Here is a 19794-nt window from a genome sequence, read left to right as displayed (position 1 = left end):
TTATATTTACATAATTAGAAAGATCCCTCGAATACAAGAAACTTTCTTATGAACAACTTTTTGATACAACCAATATTTTTAGAATTTTTGGGTTGTCACATTTTACGTAGGCCGCCCTGTATGTATTCATATATGATGAACTATTATAAAGTTAATGACAAATATCTCGTCAAATATGCATCATATGAAAAAATGTTATAGACGAAATTTGGTATTAAAGGGGACATAAGATGCTTATAATATAGGTAGCACTACTATAGGTCAAACGAAGATCAACTGTATTTTTTAATCTAAACCTCCATTTTTTATGGTTTTCTGTGAAAGTAAGAGTAAAACAAATACTTTTTATTTGAAACATTTTTTTATTAAGTGCAAATTTTTCGAGATAATCGACTTTAAAGAAAGATTATTTCATTATTTATTTGTTTCATGATATTTTCATATATCTACGAAGTTGCTAATTATTGAAAAGATTTCTAAATAAGAATGATAATTTTGAACACTGCACTGCGCCGAGACGAGATGTAGAACCGCAATGATATAAGCAGAGACAGTGGCTTATTCTTCCACTCGGTGCGCGCCGGCATATCCGCGCGATATATTATTGGACCGCGTTGCGCCTCGAGCGTTTCTCCTTCTACCATTCAATACGCGCTTTTCCTTGAACTTCCACAATTTCTCAGTTTCATCTGCAAATTAATATTGCAAAACGATATAGGATTTTTATGTTCACCTCACCCTATCTTACTTTCCCACAAAAATTGCAAAAGACAGCAAAATAGAAGGGGTTTGATAATTTTCTTTCCTACTTTATTATTGTTGTCCTGGTTATCTTCAAGTTCATAAAATCTGTAAGACCTAAGTATAGATGTATCTACCAAGTAGTTATCAATTTTGGGTTGCTTCCGAGCAATACTTTTACAATTTCTTTTTGTTACTTACTTTCTTCCACGATTATGTTAATTAGATAAAGGTTGTATAGTGATTATATTTAGGTATTATCTTCCATACACTGAGAGAAAAATATAGTGATTTTAAAAAAATATTAATCTCGTTTCAATATGTTTAGTTAAATATATATTATTTATTTCAACGTAATATTAAATATATCTAAATAAAATATATATGCATTATAAAGACAAAAATTAATTTTTGTTAAAAGTAACAAATTTTTAATGTAAAGTAAAGAAATCCTTATTTATTTCAATATCTTTTAATATGTTAATTTAAAATATTTCAGATGTATACTTTATAAATTTTTTTATATATGATATGTATTGCTTTTTTCTAATAGAAACTATTCATAAATATCACAAGCATTTACTGATTTTACTTGAAAATTTTAGATTACTTGATTCCAATGTTACATCACATTTAAAAATTCTTACTGACACTGATGGGACTCGAACTTGGAGCTTGGAGGCACCTCTGGATTAAATCTATAGCTTTAGACACTACACCACTTCTTCGATCGATATAAACGTCTTACATTTTGTCTATATGTGTTGTAATTAACACAGTAATATAATTTTTTGATAATATGATTTAATAAAATAATTTAATTTTAATAAAAATTATATTTTTCGTACTTTTAATGTTAATTTAACTCTTTAGCTAATGAGGTGAGGGTAAAATGCCACACATTCTATTTCATTATCTTTAAATTTTTATAGTAAATATTTTTTTATTGTTAACTGTAATTAAATAGATAAAGTCATAAAGGACTATAAACTTTGAGTAATTATAAATGAGTACAATTTAAAAAAAAAGAAAATTCACCTTACCATACACATATAAGATTTAATTAAATTAATTAAATTTATGTATAAATATATAAATTAACGCTTATTATAATCGATGGAGTACCTGTCACCATGCCTTAAACACCACATTTGTAGAATTCCGTTGAGTTTAAGTGCGTCCATCTCACACTCATTGTACAAGTCAAAGACACATTAGCGCTAAACAGCCATCGGCAGCGTGTCATCTACGTCTTTCTCCGTACACTGCTGTGTTTCATCTGTCCGCTGAAAATTACCATGCGACTAAAGACTCGTCAATAATGCAGCGTTAAAGTGCTGACTCGATGGCAACCCCTTCTGCCAGTGAGCAAACTTTTCAGCAAGGTAAAAAATGTCGACAAGCCTTCCACGCTTTTATTAAAGTTTTCAACGGTCTCTCTCATATTGTCATATAAAAAATTCTTCGCATGCATACTCGTAACCCTACAATTGCGGTAGTAACGTGGAAAAACATGAAACATCGAAAATGATGAGTGTTTCTGACAATGGACAGTACACATTATGTGCCTTCACGCGATTATAATTTATTTATTCATCCCGTTAGCTGCCAAAAGCGCCAAGAAAATGATACACACTGATGTGCTCGTCATACTTATTCTGGTTGCTGAAATATTTAGAACAACGCGAACATATACATACAATAAACTTTAGATTTTCAAAAATTTTGTTTTAAGGGTATACCTAACGAGTAGAGACAACTTTCCCTTGATAGCGCGAGATAGTATCCTTTTAACTCTTAGCATGAATCGTTCAAGTGAATATAATGGTACTCTTTCTCATACCGGTTTTCATTCAGATTATCTCTCTATTTAAAAACATTAACATGGTTAAAGTTTTCATGTTCTCGTTTACATAGATGTCGAGAAAACAGCGATTTCTCAAAAAAATAAAAATATATAAAAATGTATCAAAAGAATTAATTATAAAAAAAACATAATTACTGTTTGTTTTACACAATAACATGACAATTCTCTGTAAATCCTATTGATATATTAATAGCTAAGAAAAATGCAATTCTCTACAATTTTTTTATTTAGGAATGTCGATATGTTTAAGCACGCTCGTGCAGTCCATTTTTAACTTATTCGTTGACGTACTCGTTTCTGCAGGCAGACATTATGTAAAATTATAGCTTTTAGCGTAAAGTGAAACTTAAGTTTCTAATGGCAGATTTCGAATGGACGATTAGTCTAAATCGACTTATGTTAAAAATCATCGGTTTGTGGCCGCCAGACAACCGGGACTCGCGTCAAATTGTAGGACCGAAATTTCGACGGTTGTGTAGTTTCATCACATTACTTTTCGTATTCACGATACCGAGTTTAATATCATTGATAAGAGTATGGGGTGACATGATACTGATGATAGATAATATGCAATTTAGTCTACCTCTGTCGATGGCGCTTTTGAAAGTCTGCATTATTTGGTACAAACAAGAAGGTACATCATGTTTCGCAGAGTGTTTTCTTATTAGTAACTTTTGTAATATTTTATTAATTTGTAAAACGTGCAAAAATATCCGCGTAGTAAAATAGTGACTCATCATTCCTTGTTACAGTTTTGTCCCCTCTAATTGATATGGTTAAAGCAGATTGGTTGAAGGTAAAAATTAAAGAGGAGCGAGACGTTATGCTGAGGTGCGCCAGAATTACTCGAGCGATCGCTATGTGCGGATTGTTCATAGTATTTTTTGCATTAATCATTGTGTTTGGTTTACCATGTCTCGAAATGACAAGGAAATATGGTACCAACTTAACCAATTCTGGAAAACACTTACCAATACAAACGTATTACTTACACGATGTGTCCAAAAGTCCGCAATTCGAACTAACCCTTCTGGCGCAAGCATTCGCAATGTTGATAAGTAGTTTCTCTTATTCCGGAGTTGACAACTTACTCGGACTATTAGTTTTGCACGTATGCGGTCAACTGGAAAATTTACATTCCCGATTAATACATATAAAGAAGTATCCCAACTACAATGAAGTTTTGAAATATAACGTCCAAGATCATAATCGTTTGATCAGGTACTCAAGATAGATTATCAAGACTCTACAAATAGAAACTGTTCAAACACATACACACACATACAATCTTGTACTTAAATACAAAATTACATTTTTCTCTGAGGAGAATTACTGTTTCAGATCTATCGAAATAATTGATGATACCTTCAATTTAATGCTACTTGGCCTGATATTTTACTTTGCTATACTATTTTGTCTGCAAGGATTTCTCATAGTTAATGTAAGTTAAAAATAATAGTACGCGAGATTACTTGTTTAAACAAGCTGTGATCGCTATAGTTCTCGATAATTCGAAACAACCATATATGAACAAGCTACAAGATGTACGTGTTAACCCACATTACTATTTCATAATTTTCTTGTCAATTTTTCTCGTATACAATGCTTTTTGAATGTAACATGATGAGTTTCAGAGAGTATAGCAATTCAAGATTGTATAACTTGTGTTGGTAACTATTTAGGTTATTAATCAAAAAGACCAATTATCAATTATGCAGTTGAGTTGGTTTGCTATAGCGACTACATCTCTTTTTTTGCACATGTGTCTTTATTGTGCTGTTGGTGAAATTCTAGTGATACAGGTGAGTGAAAGATTATAATAGAGGCTCTAATAGCTAAGCAGAAGAAAAAATATATAATTTTTTTACTTAAAAAGGACATTCGGCAATACGAAAATTTAAAAAATATTCACTGGCTGCTTGAAAAAAACTTTACCTTTCTTCTGTTTTTCATAAATCCTTACAATATATAATAACAATGCTAATAAATATTCGTAGCATATTCGTGGCACACACAGAACCGATTATATAAATAATATTTATATATATTTATTTAAAAGCATTTTTATATAATAAAAAAAGTCACATACGAAATTTTATCGAATAATAAAAAATTATGAAGCAGAATATTGCAACGTGTAATAAAATAAGTGAATTATAAACAAATTTATATTAATATGTATATTATCGGTAATTAATATTCAGTATAATTATTGTTGTAAAAAGTTAGCAAATATATATTTAATGACATGGATAAACAAAATATCTTTGAAGAAACGTGCACAAAGTAGTGTTCTTTTTCGACTGGAAGTAAATGTTTTGTTATTTATTAATAAATTGTATTATATACTTATAAAATAATTTTTTATATATAATTTTCTTTTCCTCCTATCAAATGTAGCAACTCTAAAGAAACATTACCGTGATTTCAATGGACCCGCGTAAATTGCACGAGAATAGGGAATATAGCTTTAACAATTCCATCTCTGCTATAAATATTAGAGAGACATCAAATGTCAATCTTGAAATGTCTCGAAGATCTGAAAACATGGAACGTCGGAGTTTTAGTCAACGTTCCATGATTTTATCTAAGAATACATTGTGATCTTCTCACTCAATTTCACATAAATTATTTGAATGTTCTCCGGAAACTTCAACAAAAAAAATATTAAAAAATATTTTTAAAAAGTCCAGAAGAAAAATATTAATAAAATGTCAAAATGCAAAACAGCTATCAAAAATTTGTCTGATGAATTCAATTTGACTTAACTCTTTGTGCTCGAGAAACGACTCTCAGTCGCCACTTGGTTTGGTACAGCAACTCGAATGGTAAGTGAAAAGCGATAATAATTATTTTGATTTATTCTCGATAGTACTGAAATATAATAATCCTATCCGTTAATTTATATATGATTTATTTTTGTTAGCTGTAAAAAATTTCATCAACTTTTTGTCAAAACAACTTCGATTTGCTAATTTCTTATAACGGAAAAACTACCGAATGCAAAGGGTTAAAATATTTGGAAAGCAATATTATATATTATATATTATATATTATATATTAAGAAATATTTGTAAAATATTTATAAAACATTATTTAAAACCAATTAAAAATTGTACATAATATATCAACATTAAAAATATAGATTTTATGTTTCTTACTTACTTGGCTCTGCATCAACATAACTAATTTTAAAAACTAGTTTACTAACTTTCATTAACTTAAAAAAGTCGTTGAGAATAGATACAAAATAAATACTTAGCAGTTCGTCCCATGAAATATTATATCGTACTTATTCATGCACTGTGATCGCTAGAATGTCTTTTGCTCACAGTAATTCTAACAATTATCATCAAGTAGTTTCTGACTAAATTCGCTCATATCAATCGTCAGAGAATAGAATAGTCTTTAATTAAATTTGTTGAGTTCAATATTTAATCTAATAATTTTAATTGCACTTGTTTATATAAAACGTTAATTAAACGGTTCCCAATTGAATTTGGTCATATTAATCGTTAATTAAACAGTTGTTAATTAAATTTACTAAATACAATCGTTAAATGAATGATCTTTGATTCTCTTTGCTTATATCAATCGTTAGTGGAACAGTTATTAATTGAATTCGTTAAACCCAACCGTTAATTGTATTTAAAAAGTATTTGTTCAAATCGATCATTTAACAGAGAAATATTTAATTGATATTTTGACATCTCTAAACACACCAAAAACTCATTCTATTTTTTTATACTATTATGATGTAATGAGGATGTACGTAGTATATAAAAATTATTTACGTGTAATTCAATTTCAAATCAACATTGTTACAAATATTTATCAGTATCATATATCATATATTGCAAGAGTATACAATAAAAAGAAAAAATATAAACTGTTTTCACAAACAGGGGCTAGACAAGATTAATATAAGGTAGGTATAGATAGCAGGCGTTCTGATTTTTCAAGAATTAATTTTCACGACACAACTTTATCATATATGATTGAATCTAGCCTAATATAAGTTTTTTTTATTTTCAAATTTTAATAAACTTTTAATATTAATTAATAAAAAGAAGTTTATAAATTTTGTTAAAATATTCAAAAAAAAACAAATAGTGAAGATATTTTGAAAAATATGCCATTTCGGAAAAATCCAGATACGCTATTCTAAAGTACGTTTGAAATCATAAAACCTTCTTTAAATTACTTTTTTACATATTTTCGTTTCAATAATATTCGCATAGGACAGTAAAAATCGATTTTTTTTAAAGAGTATTTTCACTCCAAAAAAAACCGTCTTCTAGCAATAACACACACAAAAGTTGTTTTGTTATTAGAATCTACTATATAATTATACAAAATATCAAATTTTTGTAAATTATTGCGATGTTAAATGTTCCTTAGAGTATTTTTTGTAATCTATCTGCTATAACTAGAAATCATTCTATTATCACAGTATTAGTTTTGAAAAATGGCATTATTTAAAAAATATTGAATAAATTTTCAGAAATGCATTCGAGATACACAACCAAACATAAATAAAAATATCTAATAAGAGTTTACGCAAAATGTAGATAGTGAAACCCACTATATCCACAAATGAACCTAATGTGAGGCATTAAATATACCAAAGAGTCAACCATATGTAGTCATCATTTTCACCATCCTTAATTGAAACAAGAAAAAGTTATACACAAGCATTATCAAATATGGAAAAAAATAATGCATATGTTTGTTTGTTACGTTCCTCCGTGGCCTCAGTGATTTTATTAAATGATTTTATTTTTTTTTAATTATAGTCCCTACAGTAGAAACAGACACATCCGGGAGACCGGAAAGTGTGTAATATAAAAATAAAGCAATCTGAAAACGCGCGCGCACGGAAAAATTGATAAGAAAAGACCCGTTATAAATATCTTAAAGGATTCTTGAAATTTTTAACCCAAATTTTTTAACTCAAAATAAATTTTTGACATATGCCAGAGTTAGCTAGATGGCTGTTTCAGACATGGTAATCATAAAATTAAAAACCTTAAGCATACTTTACGCAAGACAGCGTTTTCGGCGAGTACTTACAAGCCATGTTATACATTGGATTTTTCGTACAAACAGAAAAAACAAGTAAACCATTCATTTGAAATTCAGATCTTAAGGAGAGAATAAGAGAGAGAAAACTATCAACAATAAAACCAAAACAATAGTAAAACATTTATTGAATGGAAACGTCTTGCCTGAAAAATTATCGTGTACAATAGGAAATGGGACGATTAGTATGAGAAATCGTTTGATAAATCTCGGTTGGAATCAAATGCACAAGCCGTTACCACTACGCTTAGGCAAGTAAAACTTTTGCAACGAGAAAGAGACGTAGTCGCATGTGAAACTGAACATTGCAGAAAAAAATTAAAATTGATGAGAATATTTCCACAAATAGAGGAAAATTTACTGTCTCGGACAAGTATTACAAAGCTGCAAAAGAAGCTAATCGGCGATTACGACGGCAACAAACGTGATTTTGATCGAACAATACAACATAAACAAATAAGAAAACAACTCTTCTTTTACGACAATTAGAACGCGAAAACACTAGCAAAGCACAGTAAGCTATCCGGCAATGCCTAGAAGTAGAATTATTTGAAAGGCGACTATGTTAAATTAAATTATAAGAATTTTCTATGCGAACTAAAAAAAGGAATAAATGTTGGTGCATTCTTCTCGCCTGCTTGTAATTATTACAGGTATCTTAATTGATTTTACCGTTGCGCGATAACTAATAGCCACCATATGACACGCACTGATCGTCATGTGATCTGTGATAGAGAAATACACGGCACAACAAATGAGATTCCTGGCGCCGCTGAAAGATATGCAGATAGAAAGACGTCCGTCCTGGCATCCTTTATTTTCAGTGTTTAACGACACGGAAATAGTCGATTATATACAACGCGCACGCGATGGAAACATAAACGTTAAAAATAGTCGACACCATAGAATACGATTTTCATTTAAGTTTCACACTTCACTTCACGCAATGATAAAAGAAACCATTGTAAAACTATTATTTCACGAGAATACACCTCGCCTTAAACACAACACATATAGAATTCCGTTGAATTCAAATGCGTCCATCTAACACGCATTGTACAAGTCAGATATATTAGCGCTAAACAGCCATCGGCACCGCGTCCTCTACGTCTTTCTCCGTACGCTGTTGTGTTTCATCTGTCCGCTGAAAATTACCGTGCGACTAAAGACTCGTCAATAGTACTGCGCCAAGTGCTGCCTCAGTAGCAACCCCTTCCTCCAACGATCCAACTAGCATGGTAAAAAATGTCCACAAGCTGTAGACTTTCCACGGCATTATTAAACTTTTCAACGGTCTCTTTCGCATTGTCATATAAAAAATTCTTCGCGTGCATGCTCGCAACTCTACAATTACAAATGTGCGATAGTAAGGAGGAAAAACACGAAACATCGAAAGTGATGGGTGTTTCTAACAATGGACAGTACACGTTACGTACCTTCACGCGCTTATAATTTATTCACTCACTCCATTGACAACCAAAAGCGTCAACAAAACGATACATATCTATGGGTTCGCCATGTTTATTCTGATTACTGAAATATTTATAAACACGAGAACACATACATACAATGAACTTTGGTCTTTCGACAAATTTCTTTTAAGAGTATATGTACCGAATGGAAACGACTTTTCCTCGACAGTGCGAGGTAGTATCCTTTTAACTTTGAGCATGAATCGTTCAAGTAGATATAACGGTACTCTTTTTTTATTACCGATTTATGTTTTTTCATTTTGATTATCTTTCTATTTGAAAATATTAACATTATTAAAGCCTTTCATAATTTTGTTGACATAGATATCCAAGTTGACGCGAAAACAGAAATTTTTGAATAAGAATGTATAAAAATGTAAAAAAGAATTGATTATAAAAGAACATAATTACAGTTTATTTTGTACATTAACACGACACATTAATACGGAAATTCTCTGTAAATTCTATTGATATATTAAGTTAAAAAAAATTCTTCACAACTCTTCTATTTAGAAAAGTCAATATGTTCAAGTACGCTCGTGCAACCTATTTCTAAATTATTCGTCGATATATTTGTTCCTACATGCAAATATTATATGTAAAATTATAGCTTTTAGTGTAAAATAAAACTTAAGTTTTTAATAACAGATTTCGAATGGGCAATCAGTCTAAATCGGTTCATGCTAAAAATCGTCGGTTTGTGGCCGTCAGACAATCGGGACTCGCGTCAAACTGTAGGACCAAAATTTCAACGGCTGTGCAGTTTCATCACATTACTTTTCGTAATCACGATACCAAGCTTAATATCATTGATAAAAGCATGTGGAGATATGGTATTAATGATAGATAATATGCAATATTGTCTACCTTTCTCGATGACAATTTTAAAAATGTGCATTATTTGGTACAAACAAGAAGGTATGTTATGTTTGACAGAGTGTTTTGTTATCAGTAATTCTTGTAATCTTTTATTGGATTTGTTGGTCGCAAAATCTGCGCAATGAAATAGTAACTCATTATTCAATTTTGCAGTTTTAGTCCTTTTAATTGATATAATTGAAAGAGATTGGGTGAAAGTAAGAATTAAAGAGGAACGAGACGTTATGCTAAGGTGCGCTAGAATTACACGAACGATCGCTATATGCGGATTGCTCATGTTAATTTTTGCATTAATCATTGTGTTTGGTTTACCATGTGTCGAAATGACAAGAGGATATATTACCAACTTAACTAACTCTGGGAAATATTTACCGATACCAACATACTACCTGCACGATGTGACTAAGAGTCCGCAGTTTGAGCTGACACTACTGGCACAAATAGTCGCGATGTCCATGGGTGGTATATGTTATTCTGCGGTCGACAACTTGTTCGGACTATTAGTTTTTCACGTATGCGGTCAATTAGAAAATTTATATTTGCGGTTGAGACATATGAAGAAATTTCCTAATTATGATGAAATTTTGAAATATAACGTCCAAGATCACATTTGTTTGATCAGGTACTCCAAGTGGACTGATAAAAAAAACTATCCAAATAGAAACTGTTCGAACACATACATGTACAGACAGTCGTGTACTTAAGTCGTGTACGAAGCAAAATTATATTTTTCTCTGAAGAGTAGTTGCTGTTTCAGATCTATCAAAATTATTGATGATACTTTCAATTTAATGCTACTTGGTCTGGTATTGTACTTTGCTATAACATTTTGCCTGCAAGGATTTCTCATAGTTAATGTAAGTAAAAAATAATCGTGTACGTGATTACTTGATGAAATAGCTTGTGATCCCTACAGTCCTTTATAATTTGAAACGTTCATACATGAAAAAGCTACAAGATGAACACGTTGATTCGCATTATACTATCTAGTAATTTTCTAATCAATTTTTCTCCATATACTGCATGAATGTAACACGATAAGTTTCAGTGAGTATTGCATTTCAAAGTTATATAACTTTTATTGGTGATTATTTAGAGTTTTAAACAGAAAGACGAATTATCAATTATGCAATTGAGTTGGTTTGTCGCAGCAACAGTAATTACTTCTTTACATATGTGTCTTTATTGTGCCGTCGGTGAAATTCTAGTAATACAGGTATGTAAAAGAACATAATAGAAGCTTTGACGACTAAAGAAGGAAAGAGAGAATCATATAATTTTATTATTTATAGAAGACATTCGACAACGTGAAAACTAAAAAATATCATACCTTGCGATTATAGGATAGTAGATCTTAATAACAAAACAATTTTTTATTGATGCTAAAAATAGTTTTAGGAATAAGTGTTGCTCCTTGAAATGATAGATTACATTTACATAGATAGATAGATTTACATTTCTAAGCGAATACCATCAAACCGAAAAGAGATAGTTTAAACAAATGTTTTTAAATGGTAATTGGATTTAAACTGTACAATGATGTACCTATATGGATTTTTATAAAACAATATTTAAAAACAATTACATCGTTAATGATTCACTGATATACTTAGAACAATATTTGTCGCACTCTAATTGTTGCTGCATCGTTTGTATCATTTGTCAATAAATACACTATCACGATATGGATTGAACGATACAATAGCATATTATAAGCATAATTCAGTAAAGTATCGTCATAACTCATTGGTATCATAACTTTCAGTTCAATTACTCGGTTGAGCAATAGATAGCGTGATATGAGGAAAGATAGCTGGCTGTTACAGGATCGAAGGATACAAGCCAAAATATTAAATTTTTGTGAATTTTTGCGATACTAAATGTCCCTTGTTAGAGTATTTTTTGTAATCCATCTGCTACAATAAGAAATCATTCTCTTATCATTGTATTAGTTTTGAAAAAAAAACATTAATTAAAAAAATATTGAAGAAATTTTCTAAGATGCATCCCAGATGCATAACCAGACATAAATAAAAAAAATCTAATAAGAGTACGCAAAATGTCGATAGCGAAACTCACTATATCCACAAATGAAAGACATCAAATGTCCCAAAGAGTCAACAATATGTAGTTATCATTTTCACTATCCTTAGTTGAAATAAAAAATAGTTATACCCAAATATTATCAAAATTATGAAAAAAATAATGCATATATTTGTTTGTCACGATCCGTGGCCTCAATGATTTTATTAAATGCTTTTTTTCAATTATAGTCCCTGCAGTAGAAACAAACACATCCAGGAGACCGATAGGAAATGTGTAATATAAAAATATACCAATCTGAAAGCGGAAAAATTGATAAGAAAAAATCTGTTACAAATATTTAAAAGGACCGTTGAAATTTTTTAATCCAAAATAAATTTTTGAAATATGTCACAGTTAACTAGTTGGTGTTTCAGACCTGATAATTATGAAATTAAAAACCTTAAGCATACTTTCCGCAAGACAGCGTGTTCGGCGAGTACTTACAAGCTATGAAATGCATCGAATTTTTAGTACAAATAGAAAAAACAAGTAACCCCTTCATTTGAAATCCAGTAATTTTTAAAGAGAGAATAATAGAGAGAAAACTACCATCAATGAAACCAAAACACTAGTTAGTAAAACGTTTATTGAAAGGAAACGTTTTGCCTGAAAAATTATCGTGTACAACAAGAAATGGAATGATTAGCATGACGCGTTATCCGATAAATCTCGGCCGGCGGAATCGAATGCACAAGCCGTTACCCATACGTTCAGGCAAGTAAAACTTTTGCAACGAGAAAGAGACGTAGTCGTATATGAAGCTGAACTTTTCAGAAGGAAATTAAAATTGATGAGAATGTTTCCATAACTAGAGGAAAATTAACTATTACGGACAAGTATTACAAAGCTGCAAAAGAAGCTAATCGGCGATTACGACAGCAACAAACGTGATTTTGATCGAACAATACAACATAAACAAATAAGAAAACAATTCTCCTCTTACGACTTGGATAATTAAAGCGCGGCAGCACTAGCAAAGCACAATAAGCTATCCGGCAATGCCTAGAAGTAGAATTATTTGAAAGGCGACTGTGTTAAATTAAATTATAAGAATTTTCTATGCGAACTAAAAAAAGGAATGAATGTTGGTGCATTCAACTCGCTTATGTGCTCGTAATTATTATACATGCCTTAATTGATTTTGCCGTTGCGCGATAACCAATAGCCACCTTATAACACGCACTAATCATCATGTGATTTGTGATAGAGAAATACACGGCACAACAAATGAGATTCCTGGCGCCGCTGAAAGATATGCAGGTAGAAAGACGTCCGCCCTGGCATCCTTCATTTTCAGTGTATAAACGGTATGGAAATAGTCGAATATACATAGCGCGCACGCGATGGAAACATAAACGTTAAAAATAGTCGACTCCATGCAATACTGTTTTCATTCAAGTTTCACACTTCACTTCACGCAATGATAGAAGAAACCATTGTAAAACCATTATTTCACGAGAAAACACCTCGCCTTAAACACAGCACTTATAGAATTCCGTTGAATTCAAATGCGTCCATCTTACACGCATTGTAAAAGTCAGACACATTAGCGTTAAACAGCCATCGGCACCGCGTCCTCTACGTCTTTCTCCGTACGCTGCTGTGTTTCATCTGTCCGCTGAAAATTACTGTGCGACTAAAGACTCGTCAATAGTACTGCGCCAAGTGCTGCCTCAGTGGCAACCCCTTCTTCCAACGATCGAACTAGCATGGTAAAAAATGTCCACAAGCTGTAGACTTTCCACGGCATTATTAAACTTTTCAACGGTCTCTTTCGCATCGTCATATAAAAAATTCTTCGCGTGCATGCTCGCAACCTTGCAATTACAAATGTGCGATAGTAAGGAGAAAAAACACGAAACATCGAAAGTGATGGGTGTTTCTAACAATGGACAGTACACGTTACGTACCTTCGCGCGATTATAATTTATTCACTCACTCCATTGACAACCAAAAGCGTCAACAAAACGATACATATCTATGGGTTCGCCATGTTTATTCTGATTACTGAAATATTTATAAACACCAGAACACATACATACAATGAACTTTGGTCTTTCGACAGTTTTGTTTTAAAAGTATATGTAACGAATGGAGACGACTTTTCCTCGACAGTGCGAGGTAGTATCCTTTTAACTTTGAGCATGAATCGTTCAAGTAGATATAACGGTACTCTTTTTTTATTACCGATTTATGTTTTTTCATTTTGATTATCTTTCTATTTGAAAATATTAACATGATTACAGCTTTTCATAATTTTGTTGACATAGATATCCAAATTGACGAGAAAACAGAAATTTTTGAAAAAATAAGAATATATAAAAATGTAAAAAGAAATTAGTTATAAAAGAATATAATTACTGTTTATTTTGTACATTAACACGACACATTAATACGGAAATTCTCTGTAAATTCTATTGATATATTAAGTTAAAAAAAATTCATTTCTTCACAACTCTTCTATTTAGAAAAGTTAATATGTTCAAATACGCTCGTGCAACCTATTTCTAAATCATTCGTCGATATATTTGTTCCTACATGCAAATATTATACGTAAAATTATATTGCTTTTAGCGTAAAATAAAACTTAAGTTTCTAATAACAGATTTCGAATGGGCAATCAGTCTAAATCGGTTCATGCTAAAAATCGTCGGTTTGTGGCCGCCAGACAATCGGGACTCGCGTCAAATTGTAGGACCAAAATTTCAACGGCTGTGCAGTTTCATCACATTACTTTTCGTAATCACGATACCAAGCTTAATATCATTGATAAAAGCATGGGGAGACATGGTATTAATGATAGATAATATGCAATATTTTCTACTTCTGTCGATGGCAATTTTGAAAATCTGCATTATTTGGTACAAACAAGAAGGTGTGTTATGTTTGACAGAGTGTTTTGTTATACTTGTAATCTTTTATTGGATTTATAGGATGCAAAATCTGCGCGATCAAATAGTAACTCATTACGCATTTTTGCAGTTTTAGCCCTTCTAATTGATATAATTGAAGGAGATTGGGTTAAAGTCAGAATTAAAGAGGAACGAGATATTATGCTGAGGTGCGCCAGAATTACTCGAACGATCACTATGTGTGGATTGCTTATAGTATTGTTTGTATTAATCATTATGTTTGGTTTACCATGTCTCGGAATGGCAAGGAGATATATTACCAACTTAACTAACTCTGGGAAACATTTACCGATACCAACATACTACCTGCACGATGTGACCAAGAGTCCGCAGTTCGAGCTGACACTACTGGCACAAATAGTCGCGACGTTCATAGGTGGTATATCTTATTCTGCGATCGACAACTTGTTCGGACTATTAATTTTTCACGTATGCGGTCAATTAGAAAATTTATATTTGCGGTTGACACATATGAAGAAATTTCCTAACTATGATGAAATTGTGAAATATAACGTCCAAGACCACATTTGTTTGATCAGGTACTCAAAATGGATTATTGAGAAAAACTATCAAAATAGAAACTGTTCAAGCTCACACATATACACACAATCGTGTACTTAAACACGATACAAAATTATATTTTTCTCTGAAGAGTAGTTGATGTTTCAGATCTATCAAAATCATTGATGATACTTTCTATTTAATGTTACTTAGTGTGATATTTGCCTTTGCTATAACATTTTGCCTCCAAGGATTTCTCATAGTTAATGTAAGTAAAATAATCGTGCATGTGATTACTTGATGAAATACTTTGTGATCCCTACAGTTTTTGATAATTTGGAACGTTCATATATGAAAAAGCTACAAGATAAACATGCTGATTCGCATTATACTATCTCGTAATTTTCTAATCAATTTTCCTCCCTATACTGTATGAATATAACACGATAAGTTTCAGTGAGTATTGCATTTCAAAATTATATAACTTTTATTGGTGACTATTTAGAGTTTTAAACAGAAAGGCGAATTATCAGTTATGCAGTTGGCTTGGTTTGTCGTAGCGACAGTAGCTCTTTCTTTACATATGTGTCTTTATTGTGTCGTTGGTGAAATTCTAGTAATACAGGTATGTAAAAGAATATGATAGAGGCTTTCATGACTAAAGAAAAAAAGAGAAAATCATATAATTTTATTATATAAAGAAGACATTCGACAACGTAAAAACTAAAAAATATCATAGTTTGCGATTATAGGATAGCAGATCTTAATAACAAAACAATTTTTTATTGATGCTAAAAATAGTTTTAGGAATAAGGGTTGCTCCTTGAAAAGATAGATTTTTACATTACTAAGCGAATATGATCAACGCGAAAAAAGATAGTTACAAATAATTTAAACAAATATTTTCAAATGGTACATAGGTTTCAACTTTACAATGATATATATGGATTTTTACAAAACAATATTTAAAAACAATTATATTGTTAATGATTCACTGATATACTTAGAACAATATTAGTCGGACTCCAATTATTGCTGCATCGTTTGTATCATTTGTCAATAAATACACTATCACGGTATGGATTGAACGATACAATAGCATAATTACAAACATAATTCAGTAAAATATCGTCATATCTCATTGGCATCATAAGTTTCAATTCAATTACTCGGTTGAGCAACAGATAGCGTGATATGAGGAAAGATAGCTGGCTGTTACAGGATCGAAAGATACAAGCCAAAATATTACATTTATGTGAATTTTTGTGATGCTGAATGTCCGTTATTAGAATATTTTTTGTAATCTATCTGCTACAACTAGAAATCATTCTATTATCACTGTATTAGTTTTGAAAAAAGCATTATATAATAAAATATTGAATAAATTTTCAGAGATGCATCCCAAATGCACAACCAAACATAAACAAAAAAATCTAATAAGAGTTTACGCAAAATGTTGATAGCGAAACACACTGTATCCACAAATAAACATAATGTAAGACATCAAATATTCTAAAGAGTCTTCCATATATAGATATCATTTTCCTTAGTTGAAATAAAAAAAAAGTTATACATAAACAATATCAAATATGAAAAACATAATACATATATTTGTTTGTTACGTTCCGTGACCTCAGTGATTTTATTAAATGCTTTTTTTTAATTATAGTCCTTACAGTAGAAACAAACACATCCGAGAGACCGATGGGAAATATGTAATATAAAAATAAAGCAATCTGAAAGCGCGCCAAAAAATTAATACGAAAAAATCTGTTACAAATATCTAAAAGGACCGTTGCAATTTTTTAACCTAAAATAAATTTTTGAAATATGTCAGAGTTAACTAGATGGTATCTCAGTCCCGATAATCATAAAATTAAAAACCTTAAGCATATTTTACGCAAGACAGCGTGTTCGGCGAGTACTTACAAGCTATGTAATGCATTGGATTTTTCGTACAAATAGAAAAAAAAATAAGACATTTATTTGAAATCCAGTAGATCTTAGGGAGAGAATAACACAGAAAAAACTATCATCAAAGAAACCAAAACACTAGTTAGTAAAACGTTTATTGAAAGAAAACGTTTTGCCTGAAAAATTATCGTGTACAACAGGAAATGGGACAAATAGTATGAGGCGTTATCCGATAAATCTCCGGCGGAATCGAATGCACAAGCCGTGATACGTATAGGCAAGTAAAACTTTTGCAACAAGAAAGAGACGTAGTCGCATGTGAAGCTGAATTTTTCAGAAGAAAATTAAAATTTGTGAGAATGTTTCCACAAACAGAAGAAAATTTACTGTCTTGGATAAGTATTACAAAGCTACAAAAAAAGCTAATCGGCGATTACGACGGCAACAAACGTGATTTTGGTTGAACATAAACAGATAAGAACACAACTCTCTTACGACAATTAAAGCGCGAAAGCACAAGCAAACAGTAAGATATCCGGAAATGCCTAGAAGTAGAATTATTTGAAAGGCGACTGGGTTAAATTAAATTATAAGAATTTTCTACGCAAACTAAAAAAAACAATGAATGTCGATGCATTCCACTCGCTTATGTGCTCGTAATTATTATACATGCCTTAACTGATTTTGCCGTTGCGCGATAACCAATAGCCATCTTATAACACGCACTAATCATCATGTGATTCGTCATAGAGAAATACACGGCACAACAAATGAGATTCCTGGCGCCGCTGAAAGATATGCAGGTAGAAAGACGTCCGCCCTGGCATCCTTCATTTTCAGTGTATAAACGGTATGGAAATAGTCGAATGTACATAGCGCGCACGCGATGGAAACATAAACGTTAAAAATAGTCCACTCCATGCAATACTGTTTTCATTCAAGTTTCACACTTCACTTCACGCAATGATAGAAGAGACCATTGTAAAACCATTATTTCACGAGAAAACACCTCGCCTTAAATACAACACTTATAAAATTCCGTTGAATTCAAATGCGTCCATCTTACACGCATTGTACAAGTCAGACACATTAGCGCTAAACATCGGCACCGCGTCTTCTACGTCTTTCTTCGTACGTTGCTGTATTTCATCTGTCCGCTGAAAATTACCGTGCGACTAAAGACTCGTCAATAGTACTGCGCCAAGTGCTGCCTCAGTGGCAACCCCTTCTTCCAACGATCCAACTAGCATGGTAAAGAATGTCCACAAGCTGTAGACTTCCCATGGCATTATTAAACTTTTCAACGGTCTCTTTCGCATCGTCATATAAAAAATTCTTCGCGTGCATGCTCGCAACTCTACAATTACAAATGCGCGGAAGTAAGGAGGAAAAACACGAAATATCGAATGTGATGGGTGTTTCTAACAATGGACAGTACGTTACGTACCTTCACGCGATTATAATTTATTCACTCACTCCATTGGCTACCAAAAGCGTCAACAATAGGATACACACTTATGTTTATTCTGATTACTGAAATATTTATAAAAACGACAACACATACATACAATGAACTTTGGTCTTTCGACCATTTTCTTTTAAGAGTATATGTAACGAATGGAGACGACTTATTCTCGGAAATACGAGGTAGTATCCTTTTAACTTTGAGCATGGATCGTTCAAGTAGATATAGCGGTACTCTTTTATATTACCGATTTATGTTTTTTCATTTTATTTTTCTATTTAAAAGTATTAACATAATTAAAGCCTTTCATAATTTTGTTGACATAGATATCCAAGTTGACGAGAAAACAGAGATTTTTGGAAAAATAAGAATGTATAAAAATGTAAAAAAGAATTGATTATAAAAGAACATAATTTCTGTTTATTTTCTACATTAACACGACACATTAATACGGAAATTCTCTGTAAATTCTATTGATATATTAAGTTAAAAAAAATTCTTCACAACTCTTCTATTTAGAAAAGTCAATATGTTCAAGTACGCTCGTGCAACCTATTTCTAAATTATTCGTCGATATATTTGTTCCTACATGCAAATATTATATGTGAAATTATAGCTTTTAGTGTAAAATAAATCTTAAGTTTCTAATAACAGATTTCGAATGGGCAATCAGTCTAAATCGGTTCATGCTAAAAATCGTCGGTTTGTGGCCGCCAGACAATCGGGACTCGCGTCAAATTGTAGGACCAAAATTTCAACGGCTGTGCAGTTTCATCACAATACTTTTCGTAATCACGATACCAAGCTTAATATCATTGATAAAAACATGTGGAGATATGGTATTAATGATAGATAATATGCAATATTGTGTACCTC

The 19794-nt window shown here is 31.5% G+C and overlaps 3 protein-coding genes across 3 annotated transcripts; all 3 read left to right on the top strand.

The window, feature by feature from the left end:
• The first annotated feature begins 2543 nt into the window (after positions 1–2543).
• LOC116848872 lies at positions 2544–7227 on the top strand. Its single transcript, XM_032825431.1, has 6 exons — positions 2544–2568; positions 2973–3242; positions 3361–3829; positions 3950–4049; positions 4291–4410; positions 7180–7227. The coding sequence occupies exons 1-6, from the start codon at positions 2544–2546 to the stop codon at positions 7225–7227; spliced, it is 1032 nt and encodes a 343-aa protein (XP_032681322.1).
• A 2582-nt stretch (positions 7228–9809) lies between these two features.
• Positions 9810–11826, top strand: LOC116848889. Its single transcript, XM_032825448.1, has 5 exons — positions 9810–10080; positions 10195–10663; positions 10799–10898; positions 11138–11257; positions 11334–11826. Exons 1-5 carry the CDS (start codon positions 9843–9845, stop codon positions 11382–11384), a joined length of 978 nt encoding a protein of 325 aa, XP_032681339.1. The 5' UTR covers positions 9810–9842; the 3' UTR covers positions 11385–11826.
• Positions 11827–14270: 2444 nt separating this feature from the next.
• Positions 14271–19745, top strand: LOC116848886. The gene is made up of 8 exons (XM_032825447.1): positions 14271–14295; positions 14732–15001; positions 15109–15577; positions 15708–15807; positions 16045–16164; positions 16932–17034; positions 17209–19100; positions 19573–19745. The coding sequence occupies exons 1-6, from the start codon at positions 14271–14273 to the stop codon at positions 16974–16976; spliced, it is 1029 nt and encodes a 342-aa protein (XP_032681338.1). The 3' UTR covers positions 16977–17034; positions 17209–19100; positions 19573–19745.
• The last annotated feature ends 49 nt before the right edge of the window (positions 19746–19794 follow it).

Source organism: Odontomachus brunneus, unplaced genomic scaffold (genome assembly GCF_010583005.1).
Source record: "Odontomachus brunneus isolate Ranch 3 - 2012 unplaced genomic scaffold, Obru_v1 Obru_scaffold_101, whole genome shotgun sequence".
Classification (NCBI taxonomy): Eukaryota; Metazoa; Arthropoda; class Insecta; order Hymenoptera; family Formicidae; genus Odontomachus; species Odontomachus brunneus.
Note: the sequence above shows the minus strand (reverse complement) of the source record. Positions and strands in the feature narration are given on the sequence as shown.